The 17,353-nt window shown below is 38.1% G+C and overlaps 1 protein-coding gene across 6 annotated transcripts; it reads left to right on the plus strand.

The window, feature by feature from the left end:
• The first annotated feature begins 1,284 nt into the window (after nucleotides 1-1,284).
• LOC125768818 (uncharacterized) lies at nucleotides 1,285-15,330 on the plus strand. Of its 6 annotated transcripts, none has more exons than XM_049436980.1 (5): nucleotides 1,285-1,919; nucleotides 1,997-2,249; nucleotides 10,549-10,595; nucleotides 12,156-12,219; nucleotides 12,281-15,330. In XM_049436980.1, the coding sequence occupies exons 1-5, from the start codon at nucleotides 1,872-1,874 to the stop codon at nucleotides 12,310-12,312; spliced, it is 444 nt and encodes a 147-aa protein (XP_049292937.1). In that variant the 5' UTR covers nucleotides 1,285-1,871; the 3' UTR covers nucleotides 12,313-15,330. The 6 variants fall into 6 exon arrangements, with proteins under 6 accessions (XP_049292937.1, XP_049292934.1, XP_049292938.1 ...); XM_049436977.1 differs by having other exon boundaries at nucleotides 12,156-12,199; XM_049436981.1 differs by having other exon boundaries at nucleotides 11,673-15,330.
• Nucleotides 15,331-17,353: the final 2,023 nt, after the last annotated feature.

The following is a 17,353-nucleotide window of genomic DNA, read 5'->3' on the forward strand; positions in this document are numbered from 1 at the left end:
AAGAATGTTTAAATCACGATTTAATGGTGCTTCTTCTCCTTCTTGGCGTAACGACCTCTGAGGTCATGCCGACCATTTCTGGCTTGCGAGACTTATTTTACTACGTAGCTGAATATTCCTTATCAGCCCTTGCTACAGGGTAACGGTCCGGAAGGGATTTGATCCCTGGTCCTGCCGTGTGGATCGGCGCCGTTTATCACATACAACAACGGGCCGATTTAATGGTGCTGAATGTGTTAAATTTTGTTTAACTAATAATTTGCAACATAATTATTGAAAATCGATTTAAAAAATCGATACCATCATCGAATCCATGAACACCATTATAAACACAACGAAACTTCTTTTGATGCATCGTTCATGTCTGCGTCTGCGACACCCCCCACACGATAGCTACAGCTACACGAGCGACGCCTCGCCAAGAACAAAAGAAATTCCTAGAAAAACGGTAGCTGTCAGTTGTCGCCGCATACAAGTATGCATCATGTGTTCTTGGCTTAACTGGGCTGGATAAGACTAGGAGAGAACGATATAGAATAGGAAGAATAGAGGTTTTACACGAAGGCACCGCAAGGGTATAAAAAAGCGGAAGATTGCCGCAGACTTTCTACTTCTTCTCCGGTGGAGTTCTCTGCAGTACGATCCTTAGGCTGGTGTCATTGCTCGGTCGTATACGATTTTATCGTACGACCAAATTGCAAGGGGTGTCATTGCTCGTACGATTTGGTCGTACGATTTTTTTTTGAATTGGCAGTTAAAACAATTTATTTACATGAACGCCGAGAAAATAACACCTATTTCGCGTTTATACAAGCGAGTTCAACTTGTTGCAAGCGACCGTGCAACCAAATCAAAATCATTTGATTTGGTCGTACGACCAAATTGGCCTTGCAACCTTATCTGTCAAATCCCATACATTTGCCTTGCAACTAGTCGTATACGACCGAGCAATGACACCAGCCTTAAGGGCCGATTACATTATGTACTTTTGCTTGGTTTTTACCATGGTAGAATGTGTCAAAATCGATTTGACAGATTCTACCAAGGCATGGTAAAAAACATTCGGTATGTCCTGTGTAGATTCTGTCACCGTGTGGTAGCATAGAAAAAACCAACTTTGTTCCAAGATTGCGATTACACATGAGCCATGGTGTTTTCTGTCAAATAGTGCAGTTTGAAGTTATTTTGACACATTCTACCATGGTAAAAACCAAGCAAAAGTACATAATGTAATCGGCCCTTAAAGGATCGATACGATCCTTAAGGATTAATATATAATTATATATTGTGAAGCATTAGGTGAACCACGACGTGTGGTAAAGGGGAAATAAAAGTAATGAAAAGATAGCAAACGCCTCGCCTATGATTATCGCTAAAAGCATAAATAGGGTATGTTAAATTTAAGATATGTAAATAGTTTGATTGTAATTGCTTATAATTAGGTACATTTATAATTTATTTTATTTTAAAATACAACAGAATTTCGATAAATGAATCATTTTTATCAACACACCGTTTAGTACTAAACTGTTATGTGTATTTGAGCCTTTTGGTTCAGTCTATACGCGCCTTAAGAAAATGTCATGTCAAACAATAACTCCCACTGTCAACAGTAGTCGTCATACGCAAAACCAATTCAAAACATTCTGAGAAACCAAGTACGCCAGAAGCTGTTCGTGAGTGTAGCGTGAAATAAGAAAATATACAAAAGAAAGCTTCAAAAATACTTCTACACAGCTAACGAATGTGTTAAAGTTAGTACTTTACATTCGTTGTCTTTCTGTGACGAAAATCAGACGTATGAAGGCTGAAAGTCTATAACCAAAAGGCCCTATCTTTCTGTGAGTCTTCGTGATTTGTTACCTGGAAACATGGAACATTCATTGAATCAACGTGATGGAATAAACCCATCTCCAACGGTAGGTGATCACGAAAATGTACTTTTTCTTTATTGCATTATTATCCTTCACGCGTTGTTCTTGTTACTTCACAACAGTCGATTGGGGCAACATCTACGATAAAACAAGAACCTTTCGACGAGGAGATGCAAGAACTGAAGATAGAAATTCTTCATGACGCAAGCTCTTGGGAGTGCAGCATTAAAGCAGACCCGTTAAAAGAAGAAATCGAAATTGATGAAACAGACCTTACAGTGCAGGATCCATTTTTCATGATAGAAGAAATCGGCATCAACGCTGAATCGAATGCAGCGCAAAATGAAGAAATAGAGGACCATGTCGTTGTTTCAAGTAAGTTTTATACGCTTATCTGTTTTGATTCAAGACTTTTTCGGGATACAAAACCGGTTTTATTCTGCATTTGGCCAGCCCTGACTAGAACAACATGTTCATGACCGAAGTGAGTGGAGCCCTGCTCGTTCTTACGGGTTGTTCCCAATGATCGCTTTAGGAATAGATTATTTGTTATTGGTTGGTTGTAAGCGTAACATTTACATGTCGTACCTATCGTAGAAGCGAATGTTGCTAACCAGCTCAAAGCTTCTATCGTATTAGCCAGTTTGTTAATCTTTACTACAGGGAGCCAGTGCGGATGAAATTCGATTGGCGATCTTCATTTATGGGCGAATGTTGAATTAAATTAAAAACACAAAAAGGTGTTTATATACAACCAACCACCAATACAACACAATACTGCGGAAAGCCGTCATCATCAAAATTTACAACATTACATCCAAACAGCAATAAGCATGGATTTTGTGATATAACGTACGGATTCAAAAACTTGACATATTTTGAATGGCGATTAAAAGATGGCTGGCTACAATTTTAGCCAAGCCATACAACACAAAAAATAGCTTTTGTTCCAGCATTTTCGTGGCCTTGGTGATCTATTGTCATTACATTTTGGCCTCGAAATTTTTTTGATTCTCCGTTTGAGAGTTTTTCTACAAGGTTATGTCCGACACAGAATTGGCGATAATTGATAAACCATTATCCTTAAGACGTTCTTCTTTAACATTTTCAGTCAATCGAATACTGCTCACTGGCCTCGACTCACACTTTTTCTGGTTGGCCGATTGGTTCAACTTCCATGTGGAACTAACAGATCATTTTGCTCTTGATCTTCATTTTTATATTATATTGTTATATTTATATTGTTGCACTTGCAGCTGTTCTGTCGTGGGCTTTTTTGAAGGAACAAAGATTCGGAAGGAGTTGCCTGACTGTTTTCGTAATGATTGTTAGAAATTAACTGATAAAGTTATCAAATTGTGTGTCTATTGTCTGTGCACAATAGGATAGCTACAAAAGAAGACGCAATCCTGAATGCAGCAGCAGGTGACAGGGAACTCGTACGAAAATTTGTCAAAATTCATAGCAACGCATTTTTAACACGACAGGACGCGCGAATTCCCATAAGGACCGTACACAGGACTTATTATCCTAATACGGATTAGTAAAGTTAAGGAAAGTTAAAACGGCATTCTAAGACCTTTTGAGGCTGTGGAACCACAGCAGAAGAGAAATTCTTTGTTCTAGCAATGTGACCTAGCTGTCTTAAAAATATTAGATCCGCAACTAACATAATGGATTCTTTGGATAATGGACAAAAGCGTTTGTTTTTGGCTTATCCAAAACATCATAAGTCAATCTGGAACATAAGGCAAGAAATTGCATTAACACATATGATAATTGATCGTTGGCGCGCCTGGAGTCCATTAAGCGTAAATTTACAGTTTGCGCTGCGTTGCTGGAGTGTCTAGGTGAACTACAATGAACACTGGAGTTCATTGGATTCCTGAAGTCGCTGATACAGCGGAATTGTAAAGGCATTGGTACACGGTCCGTGAAGTCGAAAAGTTTGCAGTTGAAAACAGAGAAAGCTGCAAACTTTACGTCAAAAAGGATTTTAGTTCGTCGAGCTGAAATCGTCAACCGCAAACATTTTGACATTGGGTTGAAAACTCCCGGAAAATACGACATTACATTTATGATCAATAATGTTCATATTTTTAAGTAAAGCTACCATATATTCTCCATTGTAGTTTTATTCAATCGAAAAACTCAAAAAAGTACCTAAACTGCCTTTAATATGTTTGGCAAAATGTTTATGCAAAGAAATCACAGAAAGTTTGCGCCAACATAAAATTTCTGGCGTTTATGTGAAATTCACGCGGGTAAACGAACCGAAATTTTGTTGACGTAAACTTTTCAATAATTTGAATTTGCGCATGAAGTTTGCGGGTCATGTACCAATACCTTAACGCGCAAAGACTTTTCGTCGCAGAACTACTTGTAGGACTCGCTGGAGCTGCTCCCTGCACTGCTGCTGCAATTAACATTTACACCCCGGCAAGATCGCTGAAATTGTGGGATTCAACTATTCGTTTAAACGACTACAAAGAATTGCGGAACGACGTAATGCAGCATGTAACATTTGTAACAGTTGTTCCTCAGCTCAGAACCAGGAACATATCTGTAATTTGTGCGATGTCCAGAACAGGCATTATTCACGACAGTGCCATTCAGCGTATAACATTTGTTGAATTCATTAGGGAACTAAAACAGAAGATGGAATCATGCGGCATGAACCAGTTTTTGATGGTCATGGATAATGTCTCGTTCCATAAATGTTGTGAATTGTTGTACCTCCCGCTTTATTCCGCTTTTCTCAACCCCGTTGAAAACATGTTTAGTAAATGGAAAAAAAATACTAAACGGACATATCCAGAGAATAAGGCAGAGCTATTTCAAGCAATTGGCAATAGGCCTTTAATAACACCTGAGGATTGCGAAGGGTACTTTAGGAACATGTGGGGATATTTGAACCGTTTTATTAGCAGAGGAGGCTATAAACGATTAAAAACTGCCCCGAATATCAATTATTTATGTCTATAGGCATGGACTGTAACATAAGCTGTGAGTTTAATTTTTATTGAATTACGAATTCTAACACAAACAGATCGTAATTTTGTTGGATATGCTACAAACCGCTTAATTGTTTACAAATTAAAACAAATGGAATCCAATTTTAAATTCTACATTAATTCGATAAGATGGGTGATATTTGTGTGACCCTCCAAAGATTATAATGTCAAAAAATCTTCTTTTCCGATAATACCTATAAAACAGTTAAAAAAGCTTAGTTCGTAGATTCCTTGTGAAATATTTGTAGATTACAGAAAAGTTCAGTTATGTATTAACTAGCAATGCGGCGGAACGGCCATGAAAAACAATGTTCAAATAATTCAATTTCAAATAAAATTTCTGTAATTGAGATATCATTTCTAAAAAATTATGAATCGTAAAAAAATGTTTTCTAATAGATACTTAGTTGCGGACCTCATTTGAAAATACTTTGATATGCAATGTAGGTATTCCAGGAGATGCAGGTATGAAGCACGACACAGGTTTTCCCGATAACGAGGATGTCTCCAGCCATGTGAGTGGGCCAAATACTTCAAAACGTCGTTGCAAAGCCACTAGCGATGAGGATCGTAAGCGAGTAGTTGCGGCGTATGAGAAAGGATGTACTGTTCGCATGATAGCTGAAATGCTATCATTGAAACGTCCAACCGTTCACAGTATTTTAAAAAGTTATTGGAAAACAGGAGAATACGAAGCTCGAAAGCGTGGTGGAATAAAAACAAAAAAACTAACAAGTGCGATATTAGTAGACATGCAATCGTGGATGGACGAAGACTGCTCTATTTCCTTGTCCAAACTGTCACAAAAAATATATGAATGTCATGCAATTCGAGTGAGTAAGCCAACCATTGCTAGGGCGATAAAAAACTTTAACTATTCCTTTAAAAGGGTAAAAATTCTTCCCGAACGACGAAATAATTCAAGTACGGTGGAAGAACGGAAGGAGTACGCATTGTCGTACAATCGCATTACCCAACGATTTCCTCAAGCCGCCATAGTATTTATTGGAGAAGTTGCGTTTAATATCACTATGCGTACAGTGAAGGGCAGACCGTTGATTGGTTCAATAGACGAAAAAGTTGTTCTTCGTACAAGGAACATTTCGATAGTGTGTGCAATGAACCGTGCCGGTATATTGCACTACATCACTATAAACAGGGTTATAAATCAGGAGTTGTTGGTAGGTTTCATAAAACAATTAAAGGAACATTTGAAAGAACAAGACGTTGGAAATCAGACTCTAATCATTGTAAATAATGTCGCGTTCCACAAATGCACCACTATTCTTGAAACATTCAGTGCAGAAGGATGTAAAGTTAAGTATCTTCCACCAAATTCACCATTTCTCAACCCGGTTGAAATGTTTTTTAACGATTTGAAAAACTTAATCAAAAGGACCAATCCACAGCATGAACAGGAAATAATGTCTGCAATTGAAAAAGGAGCTTCTCTAACTACGGTAAAGGATTGTGAAGGATACTTCGGAGAAATGTGGCAGTACATAGAGAGATGTAGATTAGGGGAAGAAATTACGGATTAGACATATAAGTCAATAAATGTACATAAAAGAATTTGAATATCTAGTCTATAATATAACTTACAATTTCAGCACCATTGTATATTTTAATGTCACTGTGATTATCATAAAACAGACATTTGTGAACAAAAGATGATTTACTGTAAAAAAAACCGATCGAACCTGAAAATCTCTTTCAAGGATCATAGATCGCTTTGACCTGCGGTGATAGAAGCGTGCTTCCAAACAAATGTATTGTCATGTATCATTATTAAACATTACTAGTCCCTTGTCTCTGTATATACAGAGAGTAACTTTCATGCTTTAATATACGTGTTGACTCGGCACGCCCTTGACCATTGACATTCGTGGTTGATGGAGTGCTCTCGCACTCTTTGGGCGGAACCTTACTAACAGTAACTGCAATTTAATTGTTTGCTTGAAAATGATGGGAAGTAGATATTTTCTTTGTCTCATATAATCAATCCGGAATCTCCTTCTTGGTGGAACTGAATAATGAATCACTGTAGCGGAACAATAAGTCTGAATGGGGTTTTGGTGTACCATTCCTGTGATGTGAAGCAACGACCAGCAATCCATCGGACCGTCCGGAAACAGCAGTGACATCTGCTGAAATATTTACAAACATGTTTAGTACTGGTATGATGGAGAAGAATAAAAAACTTTAAATAGTGATGCGTGTAGGCCTCGGCGATGTATTAAGGAAACGGTTGTAAGGTTCTGTTATATACAATACGATTATGTCAATCAGTGCTGCTGCTGCTTGTTTCTAGTAACAAACAACTTAGACAAAAAAAAACTTACCAAACATAAACCAAACCAGTGTACAGTTAAGCTTTTAAGCATCTATTCTATATATTTTCTAAGAACGTTTGTCGCAGTATGAAAACTATACTGGCAGCTTAAATACATGTATTTGTTGCAAATTGGATGAAAATTTGTGACTTGACAAGATTTCATTTATATTGTTATTCTGTAACATGATAGAAATGTCCATGTAAAACTATAATTTCATTCAATTGTTTTCTACAGAATAGTGTAAAACTAATATAAAAAGTAGTTGAAAACGTTGGAAGTTGAATAAAAAAAGCATGTCAGAAACCCGTAACAAACCAGCGCTTTTAATTTCGTACGCATAATTACCTCAGTTTGCAAAATGTAATCTAACTGAAGGACACTTTCAGTAGTGATGTGCAAACTGAGTGCGATTGAATGAGTGAATTCATTATTTCTTATGAGTGACTTAATTCGAATCTCTACAAAGAGTTATTAGAGTTTATTTGCAATGTAACTCACTCAACGAAATTTCAATATCGAATAAAAAAAAAATCTTGATTCTTAAAAGTGTTTTTTTATTCTCTAAAGAGTAATGACTATTTGTGGCGATCTTTGACTCACTCATTAACGAGACATATCGCTCTTTGGCTCGTCAAAGTGTCATTTGACTCTTGGTGGTGGCCTTTGACTCACTCAATAACTAGTTGTATCACTCTTGAAAGCGTCATTTAAAGCATTATTGTTAAATATTTATATCCAATATCAAAGTTTCTTTCACGTGTTGTACAATCTTATGATGGTGATGAAGAATTTAGATAGGATGTTCAACGGATGTTCATCCAACTTTCAGAAGTATGGACCACCGAACTAGACATGGGACAAACGGTTCTTTTAAAGGATTGAGTGCGGTCCAGTTCGATCAGTGTTGTGAACTGGACGCGTACGGCAGTTTTTCCGCACGTCGTCCATGGGGCGGTGTTGATCATTTAGTTTTTTAACTACACATGTGAAGTAGTGATGGGTAAATCTTCAATTTTGCTGGACTCGGAGTAATCCGACTCCGAGACATTCCGGAGTAACTCCGTAATTACTCCGGAGTAATCCAGAACAATTACTTCGGAGTTACTCCGGAGTTAAATCCGGATTAATCCGGAGTAATTACTTCGGAGTATACTCTGGTTTTTATACGTCAGAGGCGGAGTGAATTCAAGATTCCACTCCAGAGTTCTCGGATGTAAATCGACCGCAACTGAACATATTAATGTGTTGGTACGTGTATTACTGGTAGTTTCAGTACGAGTAAAGAGCATTCGTATGTGTAGTCGGCAAACTGAGTCATCCGCACATTGAACTGTGGTTGGCGTGCGGAAGAATCGTCATTCATAATTCTATTGTGCGGATCTCGTATAAAAAGTGGAACGAATCGAACGGTTCTGATTCAATTCGCGCATGCCTACACCGAACCGAGGTCCAAATTAATTTTACTTGTCAGTTACTTTTGCTCAAGTGAAGAGGAAACATGCATTTTTACACCGAACTGTTTGTGATCACGGGCATACTTGTTGTAAATGGTAGCATACGGACTTAGGATAACATTACTACTTGCTCGTTTTACGCTTAAAAGTTTTAAAGCATAAAAGATGCTACCGGGTAGATTTCTGTGTGGGTGTACGTTATTTATATTTCAAGGTAAGTCAGTCAGTTCATATGCATCTGTTTTACAGGATGTGCCAGTACAAGAGCGATCGCACAAGCTGATACCTTAGAACCGGTGCGTTTGGTTGACATGCCGCTGGCCGATGTCGATGCTGGAGCAAGGAAAAGTGGTATGCATATGGATACTTGCATGCAATTGTATAAATGTTTCCCTTTTTTTAAATATGTTTGTTCAATTTTTTAGCTCACGAAACCTCGATCTCCTGTACCGACCCAATCTGCTGCAAAGCAATGGACCGATTGCGGCAGGCTGAACTCAAGGTCCAGCAGCTAGAGAAAGAGAAGAATTTATACTTGAAAAGTATCCACTTAAAATTAGACTTTTTGATCAAGCACACTACCGCGCAAAGGCTAGAATTAGAAAAATACTTAAAGGTTAAACGGCCCAAAAAAGAGCTTATTCCTCGATCAGATTTTGCGTTAACGCTATTGGAGAATGAGCAACAGCTAGAACGTTTTGATAGAGCATTGCAAACTAATCCCAAGTTTAACCAAAAAGTTCAGCAATATTTGCAGCGGAGAATACATCGCGAAGATGTGCAAAATCGTCTACACCAAACACTCGATTTGCTGTTCAGCAAATCATTTTTTGCACAAATTAATTGGACTGGTATCAGTAGAACAGAGCAACGTAAAGTGCAGCTTAATAAGTTTAAGAATGTGTTACAATTATTCATAACCGTGGGAGCCAATGAGACGGGTATGCCCACAGAAAAGTATGTGGTAGACTTTCTCAAGAAAAAGTTGAAACACGCAAAGGAACGCATTCATATACCTGAAACAAGAACAACTTCTAGCCATAAAAAGGTTAGGATTACATAGCTTGTAAGTATGTATGTATAAGGTTAAGGTTTAAGTGTTAAATGAATGTGAAATCGATATGAACTTTAGAAATATTCATTGCTAATACAAATCAGATTCGATTAGATGAACTTAAAAGTCGCCTTTGTTGCCGGCGTATGTGTATTTTTTGCGAATTAAATTTCTGCGCGAATATTATGCGTTACAATATGTTATTCTCATGCGCCGGATCTGTACTCATGTTTGCCAGCTCGTCTACATTAATGGTTTTATTTTGAATTGTCTTTTTCAGTTCTTTTGGACTATTGGTCGGCAAATGTGTAAAGTTATGGAAAAAATAGAAATACAAATCCGTACGAATAAAAATAGCTCCAATCCAGTTACAATTATTTCTCAAAACTTACCGCCCGACTCCTTTCAATCCGAACTATAGGCTGATTATAGTCTCTGCTTTAACGACTCAATTGTCTTCAGATTCATATTGTGCTTCTGCCGAAAAATACTTTCCTGTTCGTTTGGTTTACTGCACCACTATGTTACTTATCATCTTTGCTGATAACTTCAATTCTTGTCGGGAACGCAGGAAATCAACCAGTCCGTCCGTTTGCGTCAGAAAGGAACCTATTTTGCGATTGTGTCACTCACAACTACCTTGGTTTGGTTGATCATACACAAATATTTAGAGTAAATTGAAATAAAACTAAGCCGATCAGAAGTTTGGGTTTACTATAGTCGATCGTAAAAAATGAAAATTTTTGCTATTTCGGTATCATTGATTTGTTTTTAAATAATCAGTACACATATTATTTTCTTTTCTAATATTTATAGGTACAAAATGGATAAATTTCAACGCTGCAAAAAGTTGGCATCAACCTGTGAGTAAAACATTCATTTTTACGTATCTTACTCATTTTGTACTTCATAGGCAACGTATTGAAAGGGTTGGTTAATCTTGTTTATGATAGCCAAATTTCACATAAAATAATTTATACGACTCACGACAGTCTTTTAAGGAGTTTCAATTGTGGTTAACTTGCATTCTCGCGGGGACATGTAGTACTACAACGCAATATCGGTAATCGTGTAGGTCAGAAACTAGTTCATGTTATTAGAAATTTATGATATACAGCAATTTCACGATATACGCTAATGTTTTTGGTAGTGAACGAATTATCGAATTTCCGCATTCATCGAATATGTTATGGTATGTTAACACATTCCAAATACGTATTTGTGCGTGTGTTTTTATTTGTTTTATATTATCTTCGAAATCTTCGAAAGACGTAGCCGGATAATCAGTCCTTTCTACGGGTGGGACGGTCCGGATTTGATTTGATCACTTACACCACTCGGCCGCCCCTCTTCTTCTTTTGTTTTACAAGAAAGTATGTAGTCTCCTATATTAGCATAGACCAGACATGTCAAACATACCCCCCGCGGGCCGGATCAGGCCCGCGAAGTCTTTGAATCCGGCCCGCGAATTAAGAACGAGAACATCGATTATTATCTGGCTTGGGTGAGGTTTAGCATGGAAAATTGAGAAATAACTTTTAAATGTTATATGTGTACTCTTTTACACTTAAGTAACATGCTCTTGAATCTCTCTTGAAGTCCAAACAACTGCTGAATTTTAATTTCTTCCGATTTCTCTCTCCCCTTCCGACTAATCTTGGCCAGCAAGATAATTTTTGTTTGCAAACCGGGCCCGCAAGCCAAAATGAGTTTGACATCACTGGTATAGACTCTTGTTTAAATTCTCATCAGTGGCTTTTCTATTAACTTTCTCCCTCGAGTCTTTGGCTATCTAGGAGCATGTGTTTTTTTTTATATGATATGAAGTAAATATTTTTTGTACGATATTAAGTTTTAGTTTTAGTTCGATTATGTTACAAAAAACAAAATTTCAGAGTTTTTTTTTCTTTTAATTTTTATTTTACTGATGTGGATTTTAGTTCAAAACATTTATGAACTTCAAAATACTTAAGCCAGAAGTGGCCGGCGTGACCTAAGGAGTCGTTAAGCCAAGAAACAAGAAGAAGATATATGAACTGTCAACATTGGAAAAAACCGCGTACTGTTCCGAAGCTCTCTGAAGTTCGGGAGGGTTGCCTTCCGCTAATCACCACACAAACCTCTGTAGACGTTTTGTCGTTTGAACAGGAATCGCTTTTCTTCGGTCAGAAAAAAAACTGACGGTGATTTGTTCGCGGGTATTGAGAGCATAACATATTGTGAAATTTTGTAAGAATAACGAACTTTACGATCTATTTGGCTGTAGTCCTGTTCAGCTTTTAATAACGCGCGATGATAGATCTCCTTATCTTATCTTGTTATTTTTGTTCAACTTGTACAGAAAATCTAATTAGTATTTTAAATTTTTCATTATTCGTTGGAATATAAAAAGTCGAACTTAATTTAATTATGTTTTATTATAGGAATATTCCAGTGACGAAACTCTTTCATACTCCACCATGGAATCGTGGGTATCGCAGAACATAAGTAAACAAAATGTTGATAACATTCGCCCAGTTCATTCATCATTTTCCATCTTCAACAACAGAGTCGTCCCTTCTACAGCTACCGTTCCGGTAAAACACCCGTTGTTCATGACGTCGTCTACTGTTAGTGGTCGCCCCCGTGCTATTGCGAGACCAACGTCCCCTCCGCCGCTGATATTCTTCAGTGACCACGTCGAGTCGTCGCGACAGCTCCAGACTACTACTGTCCATTCCAAGGATTTACCATCAGACAGAAATGTCAAAAGTTGCCACTCCAGTGACTCAATCAACGACACTGGGTGTGTTACGGAAATTTCGCCAGTAAAATCCCAGGAGGAGTTGGATAAGCTGGAGGAATTTTTAAAAATTGAGAACAATATGCAGAGCATGGCGAATCATTTAAACGGGTTAGTTTCAGCAGATGACGCAGCAAATCGTTTCAGCGAAGCTCTTTATATTGTTGTTACAGCTAAATTTTTAACACAGTGCAGTTGGATAGGAGGCGGAAAAACCGGGCCAAAGACAGCTTTAAAAAAATACAAAAATTTGCAAAAATTATTACGACTTGTCGCAAAGCAAGGTGTGAACTACCGAGAAGAATTTAAGTTTGACGCGCTTTTAAAATCAAAAATATTTCACGCTAAAGACAGATTACTCAGATTCAAGAATATAAGAAAAAGCGTTTGTATGAAACGCGGTCCAAAGAGCATCCACAGAAACTTTTTAATTGATCCGTTCTTCGATACTGGGCAGACTACGGAGGTTATTGTACCAGTCAAAACTATGCAGGAATTGAATAGATTGGAGAAATTTCTCAACGCTGAAAACAACATGCAAAGCCTGGCGAAATACTTAAACAGCTTGATGTTTGCGCAGGACGCTGTAAGTCGTTTAAACGAAGCTCTTCGTATGGTTGTTAGTGATGATCTTTTAGCGCAGTGCAGCTGGCTGTCTTACGGTATAGGCAGACCAACGATAGGCCTCCAAATGTACGTTAATGTTCAAAGTCTTCTGCTGCTTGTAGCAGAAAATGGTGTGCACAGCCTGGAAAGGACGGAGTTTGAGAAACTTTTAAAATCAAAAATATTTAACGTTGAAGGTAGATTGCGCTTCCAAAATATTAGAAATAATGTTTGTACACCTAAAGAACTAAATTCAAACAGCTCAACCTGTTCCAAAAACTGTTCCAACAACAACAAACAATTCCAAATTGTACAACAACAACAGACAACAAGAACAACTCCAACAACAACAAAAACAACACCAACAACAACAAACAATTCAAAATTTACCCCCGTAAAATCCAAGGACGAGTTGGATGAAATGGAAAAATTTCTCAACAATGAAGACAATATGCAGAGCATAGCGAAACGCTTGAGCAGAATAATATCTGGGGATGATGCTGCAAAACGTTTGGGCGATGCTCTCTACATGATTGTGGAAGTTGAATTTTTAGCCCAGTGTAGTTGGCTGGGTGGTGGTTCCGGCGGCTTAAAGATAGGTTTAAAGTGGTACGTAAATTTTCAACGTCTTCTGCGGCTTGTGGCAGAAGATGGTGTGCACAGCATAGAAAGTAAACATTTTGAGAAGATCTTAAAAACAAAAATATTCCACGCTAAAGAAAGGTTAGTTAGGTCAAAAAATGTGTCGAAAAACACTTTAGGTTTACACCAATTTAGGATAAATCAATCAAACAACAAAATCATTAACGAAATTTCACCGACTACGCAAATTATACCCATTAAATCGAAAGAGGAGTTGTATCGGCTAGAAGAATTTCTCAACGCCGAAGACAATATGCAGAGTATGGCGAAACGCTTAAGCAGATTAATATATTCGGAAGACACTGCAAATCGTTTGAGCGATGCTCTTTATATGATTGTGGAAGTTGAATTTTTAACACAGTGTACTTGGCTGGGTGGTGCATCAGGCAGATCAAAGATAGGTTTAAAGTGGTGCGTAAATTTTCAACGTCTTCTGCGGCTTGTGGCAGAAGATGGTGTGCACAGCATAGAAAGTAAACATTTTGAGAAGATCCTAAAAACAAAAATATATCAAGCTAAAAGCAGATTACGCTTTAGAAATATCAGGAAAAGCGTTTGTAGACGTAGAAAGCGCAAAACAAACAGCACAACCAACGAAACAACATCCATTCAGCTAATCATGACTTCGGAAAACATACCAGAGACCGAATCGATTTCGGGAAGTTCAGCAAAGTCCGAATCGATTTCGGAAATTTCATCAGAAGCTAGATCGATTTCGGGCATTTCATCAGAAACTGGGTCGTTTTCGGGAATTCCGCCATCAAAATCTAAGGAGGATTCGAATAGAATAGAAAAATTTACCAACAATGAGAACAAAATGTATATTTCGCCAGCAATTCTGCTGACTACGAAAATTTCGTCAGGAACTAGTGCGAATTCGGTAATTTCACCAATTCAATCGAAGGAAGAGTTGGATAAACTGGAGGAATTCCTCAACACTGAAAATAATATGCAAACTATGGCGAAACGCTTAAACCGCTTAATATCTGCACAGGACGTTGGGGATCGTTTCAGCGAAGCTCTCCACATAGTTGTTAGTGATGGATTATTAACTCAGTGTAATTGGCTAGGTGGCGGAAAATTCTTACCAAAAATAGGCCTTCACAAATATGGAAATTTACTCAATCTGCTAAAGGTTTTAGCTGAGGATAGTATGCACACTCTTAAAAAAGCAGAGTTGGAGAAGATTTTAAAAATGCAAATATGTGATGCTAAAAGCAGGTTTCGTCCCAAACATACATAGCAAAAAGTGTTTGTAGACAGAGCAATACACAAATCAGTTAGGATGTAATTACATTGCTATAACTCGGATTTACTGTAGTTTGGATTGTTCGTTCGAACAGAAATTAGTATTTTTGCAGGTAATTATGTAGCTATGTTTGCAAGAACCAAGAACCAACTTTGATTAATGATTAATTGACGGATTTGGTTATGAAACTTATATAAGTAAAATGAATGTACTATACTGTAAATGAAATTAATTAGTAAATAAGAAGGATTGTTATGTTTCATATAATAAACGCAGAAAATTTGTAAGGAAATATAGAATGTACATCAAAGCTTGTTAACTTGGTGAGCTATGAGATAGAATGATTCAGATTATACTTTCACGGTTTCCGAATTTGATAAGGCTTTGTTCTTGTTGAGAACAAATCTAATATAATCGCTTCTCTTCTCCACAAACCAAACAATGGTTCAAATCTGGATAATTGTCTGATAGATCACCTGGCTGCAACGGTTCATGAAGTTGCTGAGTTGCCATTACAATCAAGAATGTTTGAATGGTGTGGTTGTACCGTTCTGTTAACTGTTATTTATTATGCAGCATGTATAAACTCTAGCACATCTTCAAATATCTCTTAATCAGTTTATGTAAAACAAATTCGTCGCATGGTCTTCTTTGCATGCGAACGAATAAGCTTAGTCTTGCTTGTTGTCGAGAAAGACACAGAAATTCACATTTTCAATGACTTCGATGATGATTCTTGGAGACGATTGCCATTTTGTTGTTGTTTGGTTAACCTAACTTGATAGCTTAGTAGCTTTCGATGCACTGCTCCATTTATTTATGCATGGCAACTTCGGATGTCGTGGCAGTTTGAAACCAGTCTTCTTATTCTAGAACTGATCGATTGTTGCCGTTCTGAATCAGACGTGGAGAAACTCTTTGTGTTTGTTCTTAATTTCTTAAATGTTTCGCATACTTTTTCCTTTTATATTTTTGCTGTCGTTGGCTTTGATCTCATCAGTTGTCTGTGAATTTGCAAGTGAGAATGTTGCTCTTCTTCTTCTTCTTCTTGGCCTGATAATGGTCGAGTACGTCACCAATCCGTTTCCAGGAAGCACGGTCTAGGACAGCAGTCCTCCATCCACGGCTGCATCCGATCTCCGTAAGGTTCGACTCCACCTGATCCAGCCAACCAGATCGCGGATCGCTGACGAACACCTTCCTGGTGGTTCATGAGTCCGGCATCCTCAACAATTGCCCCAGCCATCGTATCCTTTCGGCTTTGACATCCTGAGCAATGCACCATCGGATTTCGCTGCTCATGTTGTTGTCTGAAGTTACGATCGTACCAAGGTTGCAGAACTCCTTTACCATCTCGAGGTCGTCGGCATCAAAGGATACTCTGCTTCTGAGTCGGGCTCTATCACGGTCAGAGCCTTCGACAAGCAGGTACTTTGTCTTCATCACATTGATCCTCAATCCAATTCTATCGGCCTGCGTTCGTTGATCGGCCACCATCCGATCACACGCTTTCGCATCGCACCTATGGCCAGGAACGCTATACCGAGTTCATGTTATTCACCACCGCTCTGGTAGATCTCTCTTTGAAGTGGTACTATACCGTAGACGCGGGCCCTCACCTCGTCCGGAAGAATAAGGGTACTTCCCGGTTCTGTGAGGGATCTGCAGTTACATGTCCCGAATTTTCAATCGCTGTCCTTGTTTCGGTGCGTGGGTCGTTATCCGTTAATCCGATTCGAAATACATTGCTTAGTGTTCGTTGCGGTTATATTTGTCCGGTCCGGAAAGTCCGGTAGGTTGCCTGGACAGAAACATGGAGAAATGGACGCGAGCTGATCCCCGAAACTCAATTTAGCCATATAATCCATCTTCCCAAATTGTTGAGTTCCCCCGTATACCCAAGCTCAGATATTTCGAAAGATATGTTAACGTTCTGTACGCCGTGGACGTATTGAGTCGGAGTAGGGTTCGGAGAGTCTGTATTATCGTTAGAGAGGTATTGCTACGTACACTGACAACAGAACAGAAGATGTTGTTCTTAATCATGAATATGTTTTATTTATCTATTTCTTCTAATATGGCTGCACCCTTCGTTTGTTTATCTCTCCGGTAGGTATAGTGGCCTCTTACTTATCACTTCCGTCCGGAGAGACTTAATGAGGATGAGTCACTTAATGTATTTAACTAGTTTTTGTTTATTATTTACAGGAGAAATTAAAATTAACGTTTTTATTTTTACTTTTCTAGTTTGCAACAGGTTCCGGAGGGGAAGTTTTTGAAATTACAGAATTTTCATTTATTTTCACCAAGTACATAGACATATCCAAATGATAAAACATGAA

This window comes from Anopheles funestus, chromosome 3RL, assembly GCF_943734845.2.
Source record: "Anopheles funestus chromosome 3RL, idAnoFuneDA-416_04, whole genome shotgun sequence".
NCBI classification, from domain to species: domain Eukaryota; kingdom Metazoa; phylum Arthropoda; class Insecta; order Diptera; family Culicidae; genus Anopheles; species Anopheles funestus.

What these genes read in the sequence shown, in the direction of transcription:
- LOC125768818 (XM_049436976.1), top strand. Translation starts at nt 1,872, where the DNA reads ATGGAACATTCATTGAATCAACGTGATGGAATAAACCCATCTCCAACG. An exon ending in GAATAAACCCATCTCCAACG is followed by an intron (nt 1,920 to 1,996) that starts GTAGGTGATCAC and finishes ACTTCACAACAG; the next exon opens with TCGATTGGGGCAACATCTAC. An exon ending in GGACCATGTCGTTGTTTCAA is followed by an intron (nt 2,250 to 10,548) that starts GTAAGTTTTATA and finishes TAATATTTATAG; the next exon opens with GTACAAAATGGATAAATTTC.